This window comes from Sorex araneus, chromosome 6 (assembly GCF_027595985.1).
Source record: "Sorex araneus isolate mSorAra2 chromosome 6, mSorAra2.pri, whole genome shotgun sequence".
Lineage (NCBI taxonomy): Eukaryota > Metazoa > Chordata > Mammalia > Eulipotyphla > Soricidae > Sorex > Sorex araneus.
In genome coordinates this window covers 128,260,875-128,273,351 of record NC_073307.1, presented here as the reverse complement: position 1 = coordinate 128,273,351, position 12,477 = coordinate 128,260,875, and the positions used below count along the sequence as shown (strand labels likewise).

General features: G+C 33.2%; 2 protein-coding genes across 4 annotated transcripts in view; one reads left to right on the top strand and one right to left on the bottom strand.

Annotated features, from left to right (window-relative positions):
• The window catches only part of ANO3 (anoctamin 3), a 255,090-nt gene that overhangs the window by 50,809 nt on the left and 191,804 nt on the right, over positions 1-12,477 (bottom strand). The window lies entirely within an intron of this gene.
• Positions 7,478-11,626, top strand: MUC15 (mucin 15, cell surface associated). Its single transcript, XM_012932556.2, has 3 exons — positions 7,478-8,174; positions 9,826-9,975; positions 11,368-11,626. The coding sequence occupies exons 1-3, from the start codon at positions 7,487-7,489 to the stop codon at positions 11,532-11,534; spliced, it is 1,005 nt and encodes a 334-aa protein (XP_012788010.2). The 5' UTR covers positions 7,478-7,486; the 3' UTR covers positions 11,535-11,626.

Sequence of the window (12,477 nt, the reverse complement as noted above, 5' to 3'; positions counted from 1 at the left end):
GTAGTTATTGAAAAACTTCATGACTACATGATAGAATTTTTAAAAAGACAGAGGAGAGTAAAGGCTTCTAAATGCTTACAGTAGAACAGTAGGATAGACAAAAATTAAATACACAGAATATGGAATTAATGAAAACTTAATATGTAGGTAAAGTTATTTTTTTGAACTTGAAGTTCATGTTAGAATATGATTATTTTTTAAAAAGCATTCTAATACAATGGATTATAAATGTTTATATATCTTTTATAAATATTTTATTAATGTAAAAATAACAAAGTATCAATATACATATACATGCATATTTTCCTCAGCAGTTTTCATTAATGAACAATACTCAGAAATATAAAGGGCTGTCTGTTGCTGTATAAGATATTCACAGGATGAAGATGTTGAAACAGTTTCTTAAAATTATTTTTTATTTTATGGCTATGTAATCCTCCTTTTTAAGGATTTGAGCTAATTATCTGTCTACTTACTACTTGATTCATTGAACCTATTACACATAGTATAATGTGATAGAATACTGAAAAGCCTGTGCTTGGGAAAATGCATCCAGAACATTTCTTTGGAGATGATCTTTCTAAGCTTGACATTCAGTGAAGTTTGATAGTATTGTAGTTTCCAACAGAGAACTCTTAAGTGATCAGAAAGCATGGCATTCATAAATTTCCTGGATTAATGCTTACCCAAGTCTTGTGAGTTGATAATCACAAATGTTTAAAAGTATTTTCTTTCCTGAAGGAAAAATCACGTTTTTCCTTATTTTTATGTTAGACAAAAGAGAAAAGATAATGCCTAAGACCCTCTGACACAATCCCGTTTTCTGATTTATTAGTAGTAGGCTTACTCAAAGTTCCCTTAGATAAAGAAGCATTTCTAAAAGCTTAATTTTTTATGGCCTTTCTTAAATTATATTTTATTATTTTGCATTTTGGGAAAGCAAAACTCTTTTCAAGTTTGGAAAGAGTAACACTGAAAATCTCCTAGACTATTGGCACATATCAGACAGAGTGGAATGACAAGGGAAAACAGAGTATTTTTATTTTTAATCTAAGGACTAGAACATGAGATGACTAAACAAAACTGGGAGAGAAGTAACACAATATGCAACATTTAGTTATTACACTACAGAAAGTTTTCTATATTCTTCTTCTTCTTCTTCTTGGAATAGGAGGAAAATATAGAAGTGATGCATTTACTCAAAAGTTTTGCCTTTGAATTTAGGATGATTAGTATTTCTTTCCCTTTGCATAAACTGTTTAACTGACACAAACTTAGGCACCTCCTCATTATTAAAGCTTGGTTATGACTCAGGTACAACATACAGGTTGAGCAAAATGATAAATGTAAGCAATTAGGGAGAGAAAAAATAATCTTTTCCCCTTGGTTTCCCTTGATGGCCAAGGAGTGTTCTGTTTATTTTTTCCCTCACCACTCTTTGAAACTCCCCATACAAAAGTGGTAAAGTGAAACCACTTCTTGGTGCCTACACCTAAGTAGAGAAAATAGTGCAGATATTCTTTTTGTAGAGGAATTATTAAAACAAAACAAAAACAGAAAAACTCTCAGACACTAAAAGAATACCATAAAAGTCCTTCAATTCTGGAAACAAAATATCTCTAGATAAAACATTTAGAATTTGTTTATAGTACCATAAAATGAATAGAAGCCTCCTTTTCTTGTTCCTTTTGTAACTATTTTAGCCTTAGAAAATTTTCAAGTAGGCAATGTTCTTAGCTCTATTTCCATATTATTACCTCAACTTATTCTTAGGACTTTCCATTTCATGGCAAAAAACAAAAGGAGAAAAAATGTTACAGGCTTTCTTCGGATTGTCTCTTCTTCCGTTTCACTTTTCTTGCTGTCTGTCTGTCTGCACAATACACCTCGTTTACTTTGGCACACTCAGGTATGCCATCATTCAGCTAATTACTTTAGCTGTACATAACAGGGATAAAACATAGCTTAAATATTTGAATTCTGGAGATGGAGAAGACTTGAGAAGAAAAATCAGATTTCATTATGATCTTCTGAAGATTCTGTCCCATCTCTATTCGTTTTTTCTGCTGTGATATGTTCTTGATCATTTCAAAATACGATCTAACAATCAAAACGTTCCTAGTCCATATTTGCACAGAAGTCCAGGATTGGGGGTCTAATTAGATTGATGGCTTAAGATCCCTCTCTATTTCTCTTTAAGATAAAGACAATAGATTAAGACATGCAATCTTGTTCTCTCAGAAGCATGGGACAGAAACATATTTTCTGCCATTGTCAGACCAGAGCAACAGAAAGAAATCAAGACTTATGAAAGCCTTACCAGTAACTATATTTTTCAATAAAAAGTAAATAGTATTCAAGATGTACCAAGCAAGAAATATTGCTTCTTTTGTCTCCTTTTCCCTGCAGATAAATTATAAAAAGTAACAGAAAATGTATTTCATTTGAGGTGCTGATACCTTAAGTTTTCAAGTTATGATCAAAAACTGAGTAAAATAAGGGAGATCCCATTGGTGGTTCAGTGTTACAGGCAAAGCAAAGCAGGAACAACAAAACTCACTTTGTTAATTCTTGATATGTGGATTCTCATTACGGTAAAGGAGTAAAAGGTCAATACCTGGTTCCTTGTGTAACATTATGAGAAAAATCAGAAGAATAGTTAGGGTAATATTTCCTTCTCTAGCGATCACCTTATTAGGAAGAGAAAATATTATGAAACTTTGGTTTAGGGAAAGAAAATTTAACTATTTAATAATGGTGAAGCAGGTTCCAATAATTACCAGGACTAACCAGATCAATTGAAATTCATAATGAAAAAGTCTGGTATGTTTCAATCAATATGACATGGTTCACAGGAAAAAGATGTTTCTGAAAAGACCTGTGCAAGTATTTTAAACTGAATTAAATTTTACTTTTAATGTGCTTGATGAGCTTTAATTTTAATAAAATATTCCTAAGCTGTAGGTCATGGGGATAATCATTCATGTTTTGTTAATGTTAACCTATAGCCTACTCCATAAAGATCTCTAACTAGAAAACAAGGAGACCATTGTTGGATCATTTTAGACTTGAATAAAAGTATCGTAAGTGTGTTTTAGTAGTATTTAAGGTAGAAAACCTATTTGTAAATTTTCCAATTTACAAAATGGATTTATAAAGTTCTGGTAATGTAATAAAATTTAGAGACTCATTCTTAAGAAATTGGTGGGGCAAAGTTCTAAAAAGCAGTTGAGTATCAAACTTAATTTTTTAGATTTTATTATATATTTGAGTAATTACTAGTTCTAATGCCAAGATTTGAATCCTAAATCTTTCTCTCAATTACTGGGTGGCCTTAACCATACTATCTATGATTTTATGCTTCACTTGGAAATAGTTTTTATTATTTGTTTTTGATAAGAGTTAAATAATAAAATGTGTAAAGCATATACATGTATCTAATATTATATTTTCCAGCTGTGTTAACTATTCCAAATACATGTCATGGTCATCACAAAAATATGAACAAACTATAAAAATTATCACAAATTCAAAAATAATGCAGTAACTGATAAGTTAATATACAGTATGAGCAGCACACAAGAGTCCTTTTCATGCCTATCCACTCAATACCATATTCTTTTTCCCTACTTTAACCACTTTGCTGACATTTAGCATACTAAGTTTTCATCCATTTTGAATCTATATATATATAATTATGTAATACAACTGGCATAATTTGTTATCAATTATAGATATTATATTTATATATTTATGGAGATTACATATTACATATATATGTGTGTGTATATATATGCATATACAAATATTTGGTTTGAGCACCACACCTGGCAGAGCTCATGTCTTGCTCCTGGCTTTGTGCTCAAGGATCACTCCTGGCAAACTCTGGGGATCCTATAGGTCCAGGGAGTTGATATGGGTTGGCTGTATGCAAGGCAAGCACCATACCTGCTGTACTATTGCTCAGGTACCTGGATATTCTTATATGTCTGTTTGCATTTCTTTTCAAATACATGATTTTTAAGTGAGATATAATACTACATCTCTAAAATCCTAGCAATCCATGGGGATGGACCCTTGCTAAAATCTTCTGAATAATTTAAAATATCAGGAGGTATTATTCAAATATTTAGGTTGTATACCTATGTAAGAAATCATTAAGCAAAGAGGATCACAATGAAAAATAAAAGAAGGAATATATTTAGAGGCTACTCACACTCTGAAAAATCAACAGGATCGAAAATAGTAAATACTGAAAAATTAATGAGAGTTTTTTTAAATATCCAGCGATAATTGGACCTTAGTAATATTTGTTACACTTCTTCCTTTTTCTTATCTCAGTCATCCAAGAGAATTTCAGTGAAGAGTAAACTAGAAGTCCAACTCAAAGAAAAGGATATCAGATTCTTTTCACACGTATTTTAAAAATTGTATCACAGTGAGTCACATTACAAATTTTGTTAGTTGACTATATTTCAGACATACAATGTTTTAACACCTGTTCCTTCACTAGCGTACAAGGAAATCAGTTCTTAGTCTTTGTTGTCCTTGGTGTTAAAGTGAAGGAAGATAGTTTTATTGAACAAGTCTTAAAAAGATATTGGGCAATGAACAGGGCGATGTCAAGAGTGTCTTAAGATATTGGACCCTGAATGTAATTCTCTGAGGTCACTAGGGCTTCCTAAAAGAAGGGGAAAGAAAGGGTGTGTGTGTGTGTGTGTGTGTGTGTGTGTGTGTGTGTGTGTGTGTGTGTGTGTGTCTCAGGGGATGTTGCGGGTTGGGAAGAAAGGAATTTGTGTTCAAGAGAAAACAGGAACTGAATGAGCAAGCAAGCAAATAGACAGAGACTAGCAAGTGACATACATGCTCGAGGGAGAACAGGGTATACAGAAGAGCAATCCAGTCCTTAGTGTTTATTGTTTGAGAATGTAAAGTTTCAGGACCTGGGAGACAATACAGCTGGTAAGACACTTGTACTGCATGCAGCTGACCCTGGTTTAATTCCGAGTACTACAAATGACTCCTTGAGTACTACCTAGAGCACAGCGCCAGGAATGAACCCTGAGCACATGGGTATGGCTACAAAAAAAACCCAAAGCAAACAGAAAAAACATAATGTAAAGTCTAACATTTACGAAGGACTTTTTCAATTAAAACACTTTGAATTTAACATATAATTTGATTGAAGTCGGTAGATTTGTTCTCAGTTTTGCTTTCCCTAAGTACTAGTATTCATTACCAGTCATTGGGAGACTCAGTTTCACCATCTCTAGAGATAACACAAATTCTTTTTGTATCAAGGGCCTATCATGAGGATCCAGTAAGAAGATATTGGAAAATGTAAATCACTTAAAGAAATGTTATATTTTAACACTAGGAAACGGAAATTGGACTGGGAATGTAGTTCAGCAGTAAGGCACTTGATGTGTGTGTGTGTGTGTGTGTGTGTGTGTATGTGTGTGTGTGTGTGTGTGTGTGAACTTCTGTATTTGATCCCCGATTCTACAAATAAAAAGAGAAATGAAAATTCAGATCTATTACACGCTTAGTATACCAGATACACCTAGTGGTACTTTTATCCAGATCATCTCACTTCATTTTCAGAACAGCATTGCAAAATCAGTAGTGTTAGAATAAGGATGATAGAGGAATTGCTTTTTATGATGATTGATTTTCACAGGCTATTTGTAGCCAAAAACAGAATTTTAATAGAGACCTCAATTTAAAATCTTTCACTTATATTCTCCATCTATTTCATAATTCCACACTTAAATAGCAGAATGATATACCTGGATTGGAGGTCAAGTCTATGATTTGAAACTGTATATCTACTGTATCAACTAGGTGCATTTTTTTCAATTGACAATTCTAGTCATGTTCTTCAATTACAAAATAATGAACATCACTAAAACATACCCTAAACTAAAAAATATTTTGGGTTTCCCTTAAATTGTAATTATTAGAAAGAAGAATATGGAGGCTGGAGCTACAACACAGTGGGTAGGGCATTTGCCTTGCACGCGGCCAACCAGGGTTCTATTCCCAGCATCCCTTCCCAGCATCCCACATGGTCCCCAGAGCACCACAAGCAGTAATTCCTGAGTTAATTCCTGAGTGCAGGAGCCAGGAGTAACCCCTGTGAATCACTAGGTGTGACACAAAAAGCAAAGAAAAAAGAAAAAAAAGAAGCATATGACAAAAGTAAAGGTACTGTGAAAAAAGAATACTAATTTAAAACCCAAATATCAAAAAATATCAAAATAGTTACTAATGGTCATACTACCCTGAATGCAACTAATCTTGTATGAAATTAGTTATTAATGAAATATTTTGGGGGCATTTCCTAGGTTACCACTTTCAAGTGTACATTTACTGTATAATCAGTAATGTCGTTTTCATAGTAAAAATTCCAAATTATACCTTGATGAAGAATAAGTTTTTTTTTCATGTAGGTTGATTAAATCAATCAGCCCTACTGCATTATATGTACAACAGTAGAAAAAATACTAGTCATATCTAGTAATAAACATTTACATATGATTGTGGTTTATTTTATATATAATATGAAAGTTATATATAAGCTTCTTACATATACACACACGTATACATATCATGTTCTCCAATTAAATCTTTTAAATAGTGAAATTGTAGTATTGGTAGCTAACTTGACTGAGTTTCTGTATGAAAGTGGAAGAAAAAAACGTGTACAAAATAGAAATCCAGGGGCCTGAAGAGACATTATAGCAGGTAGGGTGCTTGCACTGCATGCGGCCAATCTGAGTTCAATCGCCAGCACCTTATATTGTCCTCAAGTCTCACCAGGAGTAATCCTGAGCTCAAGACCAATAGTGAGATCTTAGTATTGCTGAGTGTGACCCCCCCATATCAAAACCCAAAAGCAAACAAGCAAAAAATTATACCTTGGTACCTTGATAATATGTTTTCAGGCACTAGAAAGATAGTACAGAGGCGGAGGGACTGGAATGATAGCACAGCGGGTAGGGCATTTCCCAGCATCCCATATGGTCCCCTGAACACCACCAGGAGTAATTCCTGAGTGCAGAGCCAGGAGCAACCACTGTGAATTGCCGGGTTTGATGCCCCCCATCAAAAAAAAAAAAAGATAGTACAGAGGGTAGCAGTGGGTAGGGCATTTGCGGGTTCGATCTCTGGCATCCCAATATAGTCCCCCTAGTACTGCCAGGACTAATTCTGAGTGCTAAGTGAGGAGTAACCTTTATATGTTTTTAAACAAAAAATAGAAACCCAAGATTCTAGTTTTAGTACACGACTTTAAAAAACATACCTCTCACTAAGCAATGGGTTTATCTCATAAATATGTTCATATTTTTATCTAGAGACTTTTAACCAAATAAGTATAAATTTAGTTTATTTTAAGAGTACTCAATTGCACATTTAATAATGAAAATGATGGCCATTTTCTTTCAGGCTACCTTCAGTAACATCAGTACCCAAGAAAGCTACAATGTTGGTCACACCTAAAATTCTGCTGATTTCAACTTTGTTTTGCTTACTACCCTTTGGTAGCAATGGAAATGACGGTGTATATGTAACTACAGCAAAAACCACTGCAGGAGTTTTCAAAAGAACAGAAAATGCATCCCATCCTTTGAGTGTTGAGGAAAGCTCATACCCATTTGATGATAATAAAGACAAAGACAATCCCAAAGCAAATGATATCTCTGATTTTGATTCAGCAAATAAAATACAAGAAACAACAGAGCGGTTTAGTCATTTGCCAACAGATCATTCTGGGACTTTAAAACCCCAAACCATAGTTCCGACCAGCCCTCCTTTGATGGGAGACTTTGTTTCAAAACTGCCACAAGACTCATTTGGAACATCTGAAATTTCCTTAACAGTTTCAGTTCCTCCCAATGCTACATCTGCTTTACCTTCTGAAAACTTTACTTCTTTGCCCACTGCTACTACGAAAACTGAAAACATTTCCAGTACAGCTAGCATTTTCACTCCAGTATCAAACACCACCTTTGCAACCACTATAATAAAGAAACCAGAAGATTGGCTTACTACAACCAGTGAGAACATACCCTATCAAGAAACTACCACCTACGCAGATACGACTTCACAGCCCACCTCAAAGTTCACCAATAATTCAAAAATCTTTCCAAATGCATCTGACCCCCAAAAAGGTAAGTGTAAACATTGTTAGCTTTCCTTTTGGGTGGAACTGAATCATGAGATTAATCATACAGAGTATGTGTTACGGAATGTGCCTGACAAGGAAAAAAATAAAAGAAGAAGATTTCAGTAGAACAAATGTCACTATTTTTTTTAGAAGATCTATGGCAATCATTAGAATTAGTGAAGGTCCATGGGGACTCAAGTCAGCATATCCTTGTCATACTAAGTGGAACAGAATAAGAATTGCACTAGGTTGAAACAGAGTTTGAGGTAGGGTCTAGTTTTTAAGATAATGAACAACAATTTTTCATAGAAACTTAGGCTACCTAAAATTTCACATGCTTTAGAAGTGCTATGAACCCGAAACTTAAGAAATTTGTGTTAAGTACTTTGAAAACTAAACACTTAATTTATAAACTGATACCATACAACACTCATAGAGGCTTCTAAAATATAAAAAAAAACTCAACCTAAAAAAATTCTTTTTATTTTTTAGTATAGTGTTTAATAATACCTTAAAAATGGAATTTAGTTTTATTGCAAGAGAACTGCAACTGGAGCGATCGCATAGCAGGTAGGGCATTTGCCTTGCACGCAGCTGATCTGGGTTCGATTCCTTGTTCCCTCTCGGAGAGCCTGCCAAATTATGGAGAGTATCCTGCACGGCAGAGCCTGGCGAGATACCTGTGGTGTATTCGATATGCCAAAAACAGTAACAACAAGTCTCACAATGGAGACGTTACTGGTGCTGCTTGAGTGAATCGGTGAGAATGCGACGGCAGGGCTACAGTGCTATAGTGCTACAAGAAAACGGCATTATGTGGACTTTTAAATGTTTTACTTAGAGACCTGTTTATGTTTATAATATATCATGGGAAAGTAATGGAGAGAGAACAAAGGACTGGAGTGCATTAGTTGCATGCAGGAGTCGCTGGCTCTACCCTCAGTCAGCACTGTCCGGTCCCCCAAGCCTTGTAATAACTTCAAAGCACTTCAGTGTGAGTGAACTTTGAGCACTGCTGGAAAGGCTCCCCAAATCAACATATATATCTTTGCATATAAAGATCCCTTGTGTAATACTCATTTTTTTTATGTCTTAATATATTTCTGTTTCCCAGAAGTTAATATATACATATATTTTCTTCTCTAAACTCACTGATTTTCAATTAACATACTTACAAACTATACTAATGATAGCTTTATAATATATATTAAATTGTATATATGAATTTTTATTCAAAGTTGCTAGTTTATAGAAAAAGTTTTAAATTCTAAGATTTCGGATTTCAATCCAAACATGTACATACCTATTCGATCTTACTACAATTTTAACAGATTTTATTATAAGTGTATATATATGTATCTTTAAGTATAGATATGTATACATGCATGTACATATGAACTTAGTGCCTCATACACGCAAAGTACTCACTCTATCTTAATGTGCCAGAAGGTTGCTCAAACGTAGTAATATGCAGAAAGTCAAAGTTATATATTACTGTACCTCACAATGATTCATTATATAAAAATAAATTAATAAATAAAATAAAAAATAGAGGGCATGTGCTATACAAAGAGAAAAAAACAAAGTAATATATTTCTGTTCTTTGAATGATTATTTTCTATTTTAAATCTGTAAATTTTTTCTGTGTTTTCCAGAGAACAGAAATACAGCAGTAGTATTTGGGGCCATTTTAGGTGCTATTCTAGGTGCTTCATTTCTCAGTCTCGTTGGCTACCTTTTATGTGGGAAAAGGAAAAACGATTCATTTTCCCATCGGCGACTCTATGATGACAGAAATGAACCAGGTAAAAACAACTTTTAGAACTTTATCTTCACACAGAAGTTTTTGGATGATAATTGAGGATGATAATTTTATCATACTTTCTATAATATTTTCAGAGGTTCATGTAATAGAAGGTCACAGTGTTTTCTAAGCTACTGTTTCTCAAAGAAGATAAAATAAATTATGAACCTATGAGTAAAACATATGAAAGTTAACTTTTGTTCATTGCATCAGTATTGATTTTATGTAATAATATCAAGACTTAAAGCATACCTAATTGGAAGACAATAGTAGGACACGAAAACAAAAGGATAACTTTTAGCAAGTGACTGTATATCTATTCTTGTCATTTTTGATCTCTTTGCAGCACATTTTTACTAATTTGATAATATCTATAAGTAATTAATTTATCTGATGAATAAAGCACTGCTTGGGATAATTGATTAGAACACAGATGAAATCACTTCAAATACTGACTCATTTCTGTTTTTAAACTCAAAAAAAAAAAAAACCCACCACATTTTCTGGTCTACTCCTGTTACCATAAAAAACAATTAAATGTTTCTAAAGGATCACATTAAAACATTTTTGTTCATTTTTGATAAGTTGAGATTATTAATAACATGCTGCTTAGTTGCAACATCAAATCTATTAAAATTGAACTAAATTGTTTATGGACTTCTAGCAATCCATAAAATGTAAAAGTAATATTTTCAAAGAATAAAAATTTAAAGAACTTGGCTTCCAAACTTCTTAACTTCAGCATTTTTACCTTTATCTGTAACACATGAAAATAACTCAAGCTCACAAATTAGCGTATGATAAGATTATGATTAAGGTTTAGTGTAATAGCTCAATCATACCACTTGTTTCACACTTTGAAACAGTTCTGAGATACCTTTCTCACATCCCTAATATTCCTGGTATTAGAATGTGTAAACAGATGGTTTAGGGAACAGATTAGAATGTGAGTATGCTAAACTGAATAATAAAATTTGCTCATCTAATTAGTAATTAGTCACTACTTTGGCGCCAAGTTATTTAAAAAATAAATCAGATCAACAGAAAGAATAATTGTCCTTTAAAAATAACTGATCTCATATCTTCAATAAAAAAATTCAAGTACATTATAACTTGGCCCATCAAAAGAAAACAAGCTTTTTGCAAGAAAATTTCACCCCACCATCAGGCTCAATCATAAAGAGAAAAAAAATGACACTATTTTAAAAATGTTCTTCACTCTTTTGCCAATGGTGACAATTCTGAACATGTTGACAAGTCTGTAAAATCACAGATTCATAAGTCACTGAGGCATAGATCTATACATCTTTATACAAATTCAATGGTCTGCAAATATCTAAATATTTATTTTATAGATTGTCACTATCAAACAATTCTTCTGTTACTGTTTTAGTTCTGCGATTAGACAATGCCCCTGAACCTTATGATATGAGTTTTGGAAATTCTAGTTATTACAACCCAAGTGTGAATGATCCGTACATTCCAACTGGCCAAGAAAATGCACGTGACGGCATCCCGATGGGTGATATACCTCCACTCCGTACCTCAGTACAAAACTAAGGAGAAAAAAGGCTAATGACAGCAAGTATTGTGTAATCCTGGTATCTTAAAAGCCCATCTTCCAAAAGCTGATGTAAGATTATTGTCATAGGGTTTCATGTCATGGGAGAGAATATATTATCCAAAAGCCTACCTTTTCTTACATGCTTTTTTAAAGGGGTGGGGGCATCCTATGTTGTGTTGAAACATCTATCAAGTAAATTTAACTTGAAATTTGGTCATTTTTTATAGCAGGAAATGTTATTGGAATCAGTTAAAACTGAAAGATTTGCCATGATAATCTTATCTGATGATTTAATTTAAAACACGCATGCCCTGAAATTTAAAACCAAAACTATACTTGTATTAAACAACAACAATAACAAACAACCATGGATATGCCATGCTCTAAGTCTGGCATCTCTTAAAGAAAAACTATAGAATGATTTTATCCATCTTTAACTTTTAAAACTAAGAGAGTTTCTATTTGAAGACAGAGTTTCTATTTCTGGAAAATTAAGGAAACCAGACTAAAAATCTTGTATTGTGGTGCATCTTACTTGTTGCTTATATACAGTCAACCCTTAGAATAGCCAAGTTGTCAATGGTGTTTGGGCTATTGTCAAAAGGGCCATGGAAGAAAAGCCAATCCTAACTTGGAAAATTATAGCTTCTCTTCAAAAAGTAGGGGGATTCCAACATGCATGAATTATGTTAGATCTCAATTAGCTGGGTATTTAAAGTCTGAATGAGAAATAGTGGGAAATCATTTTTTATAGATTATTTAGTTTTGTGATGCAAAAATACCTTCCATATTGTAACATGCTACATACAAGCATGTTTTTATTGTGAATATAACAACGATTTAACATCCATGGAATATATTGTGTATCTTAAAATGTATGAAGTATAGGTGTTAAAATGAATGGCAAACAAAACATTTTTATGAAATTTAGTTTCAGAC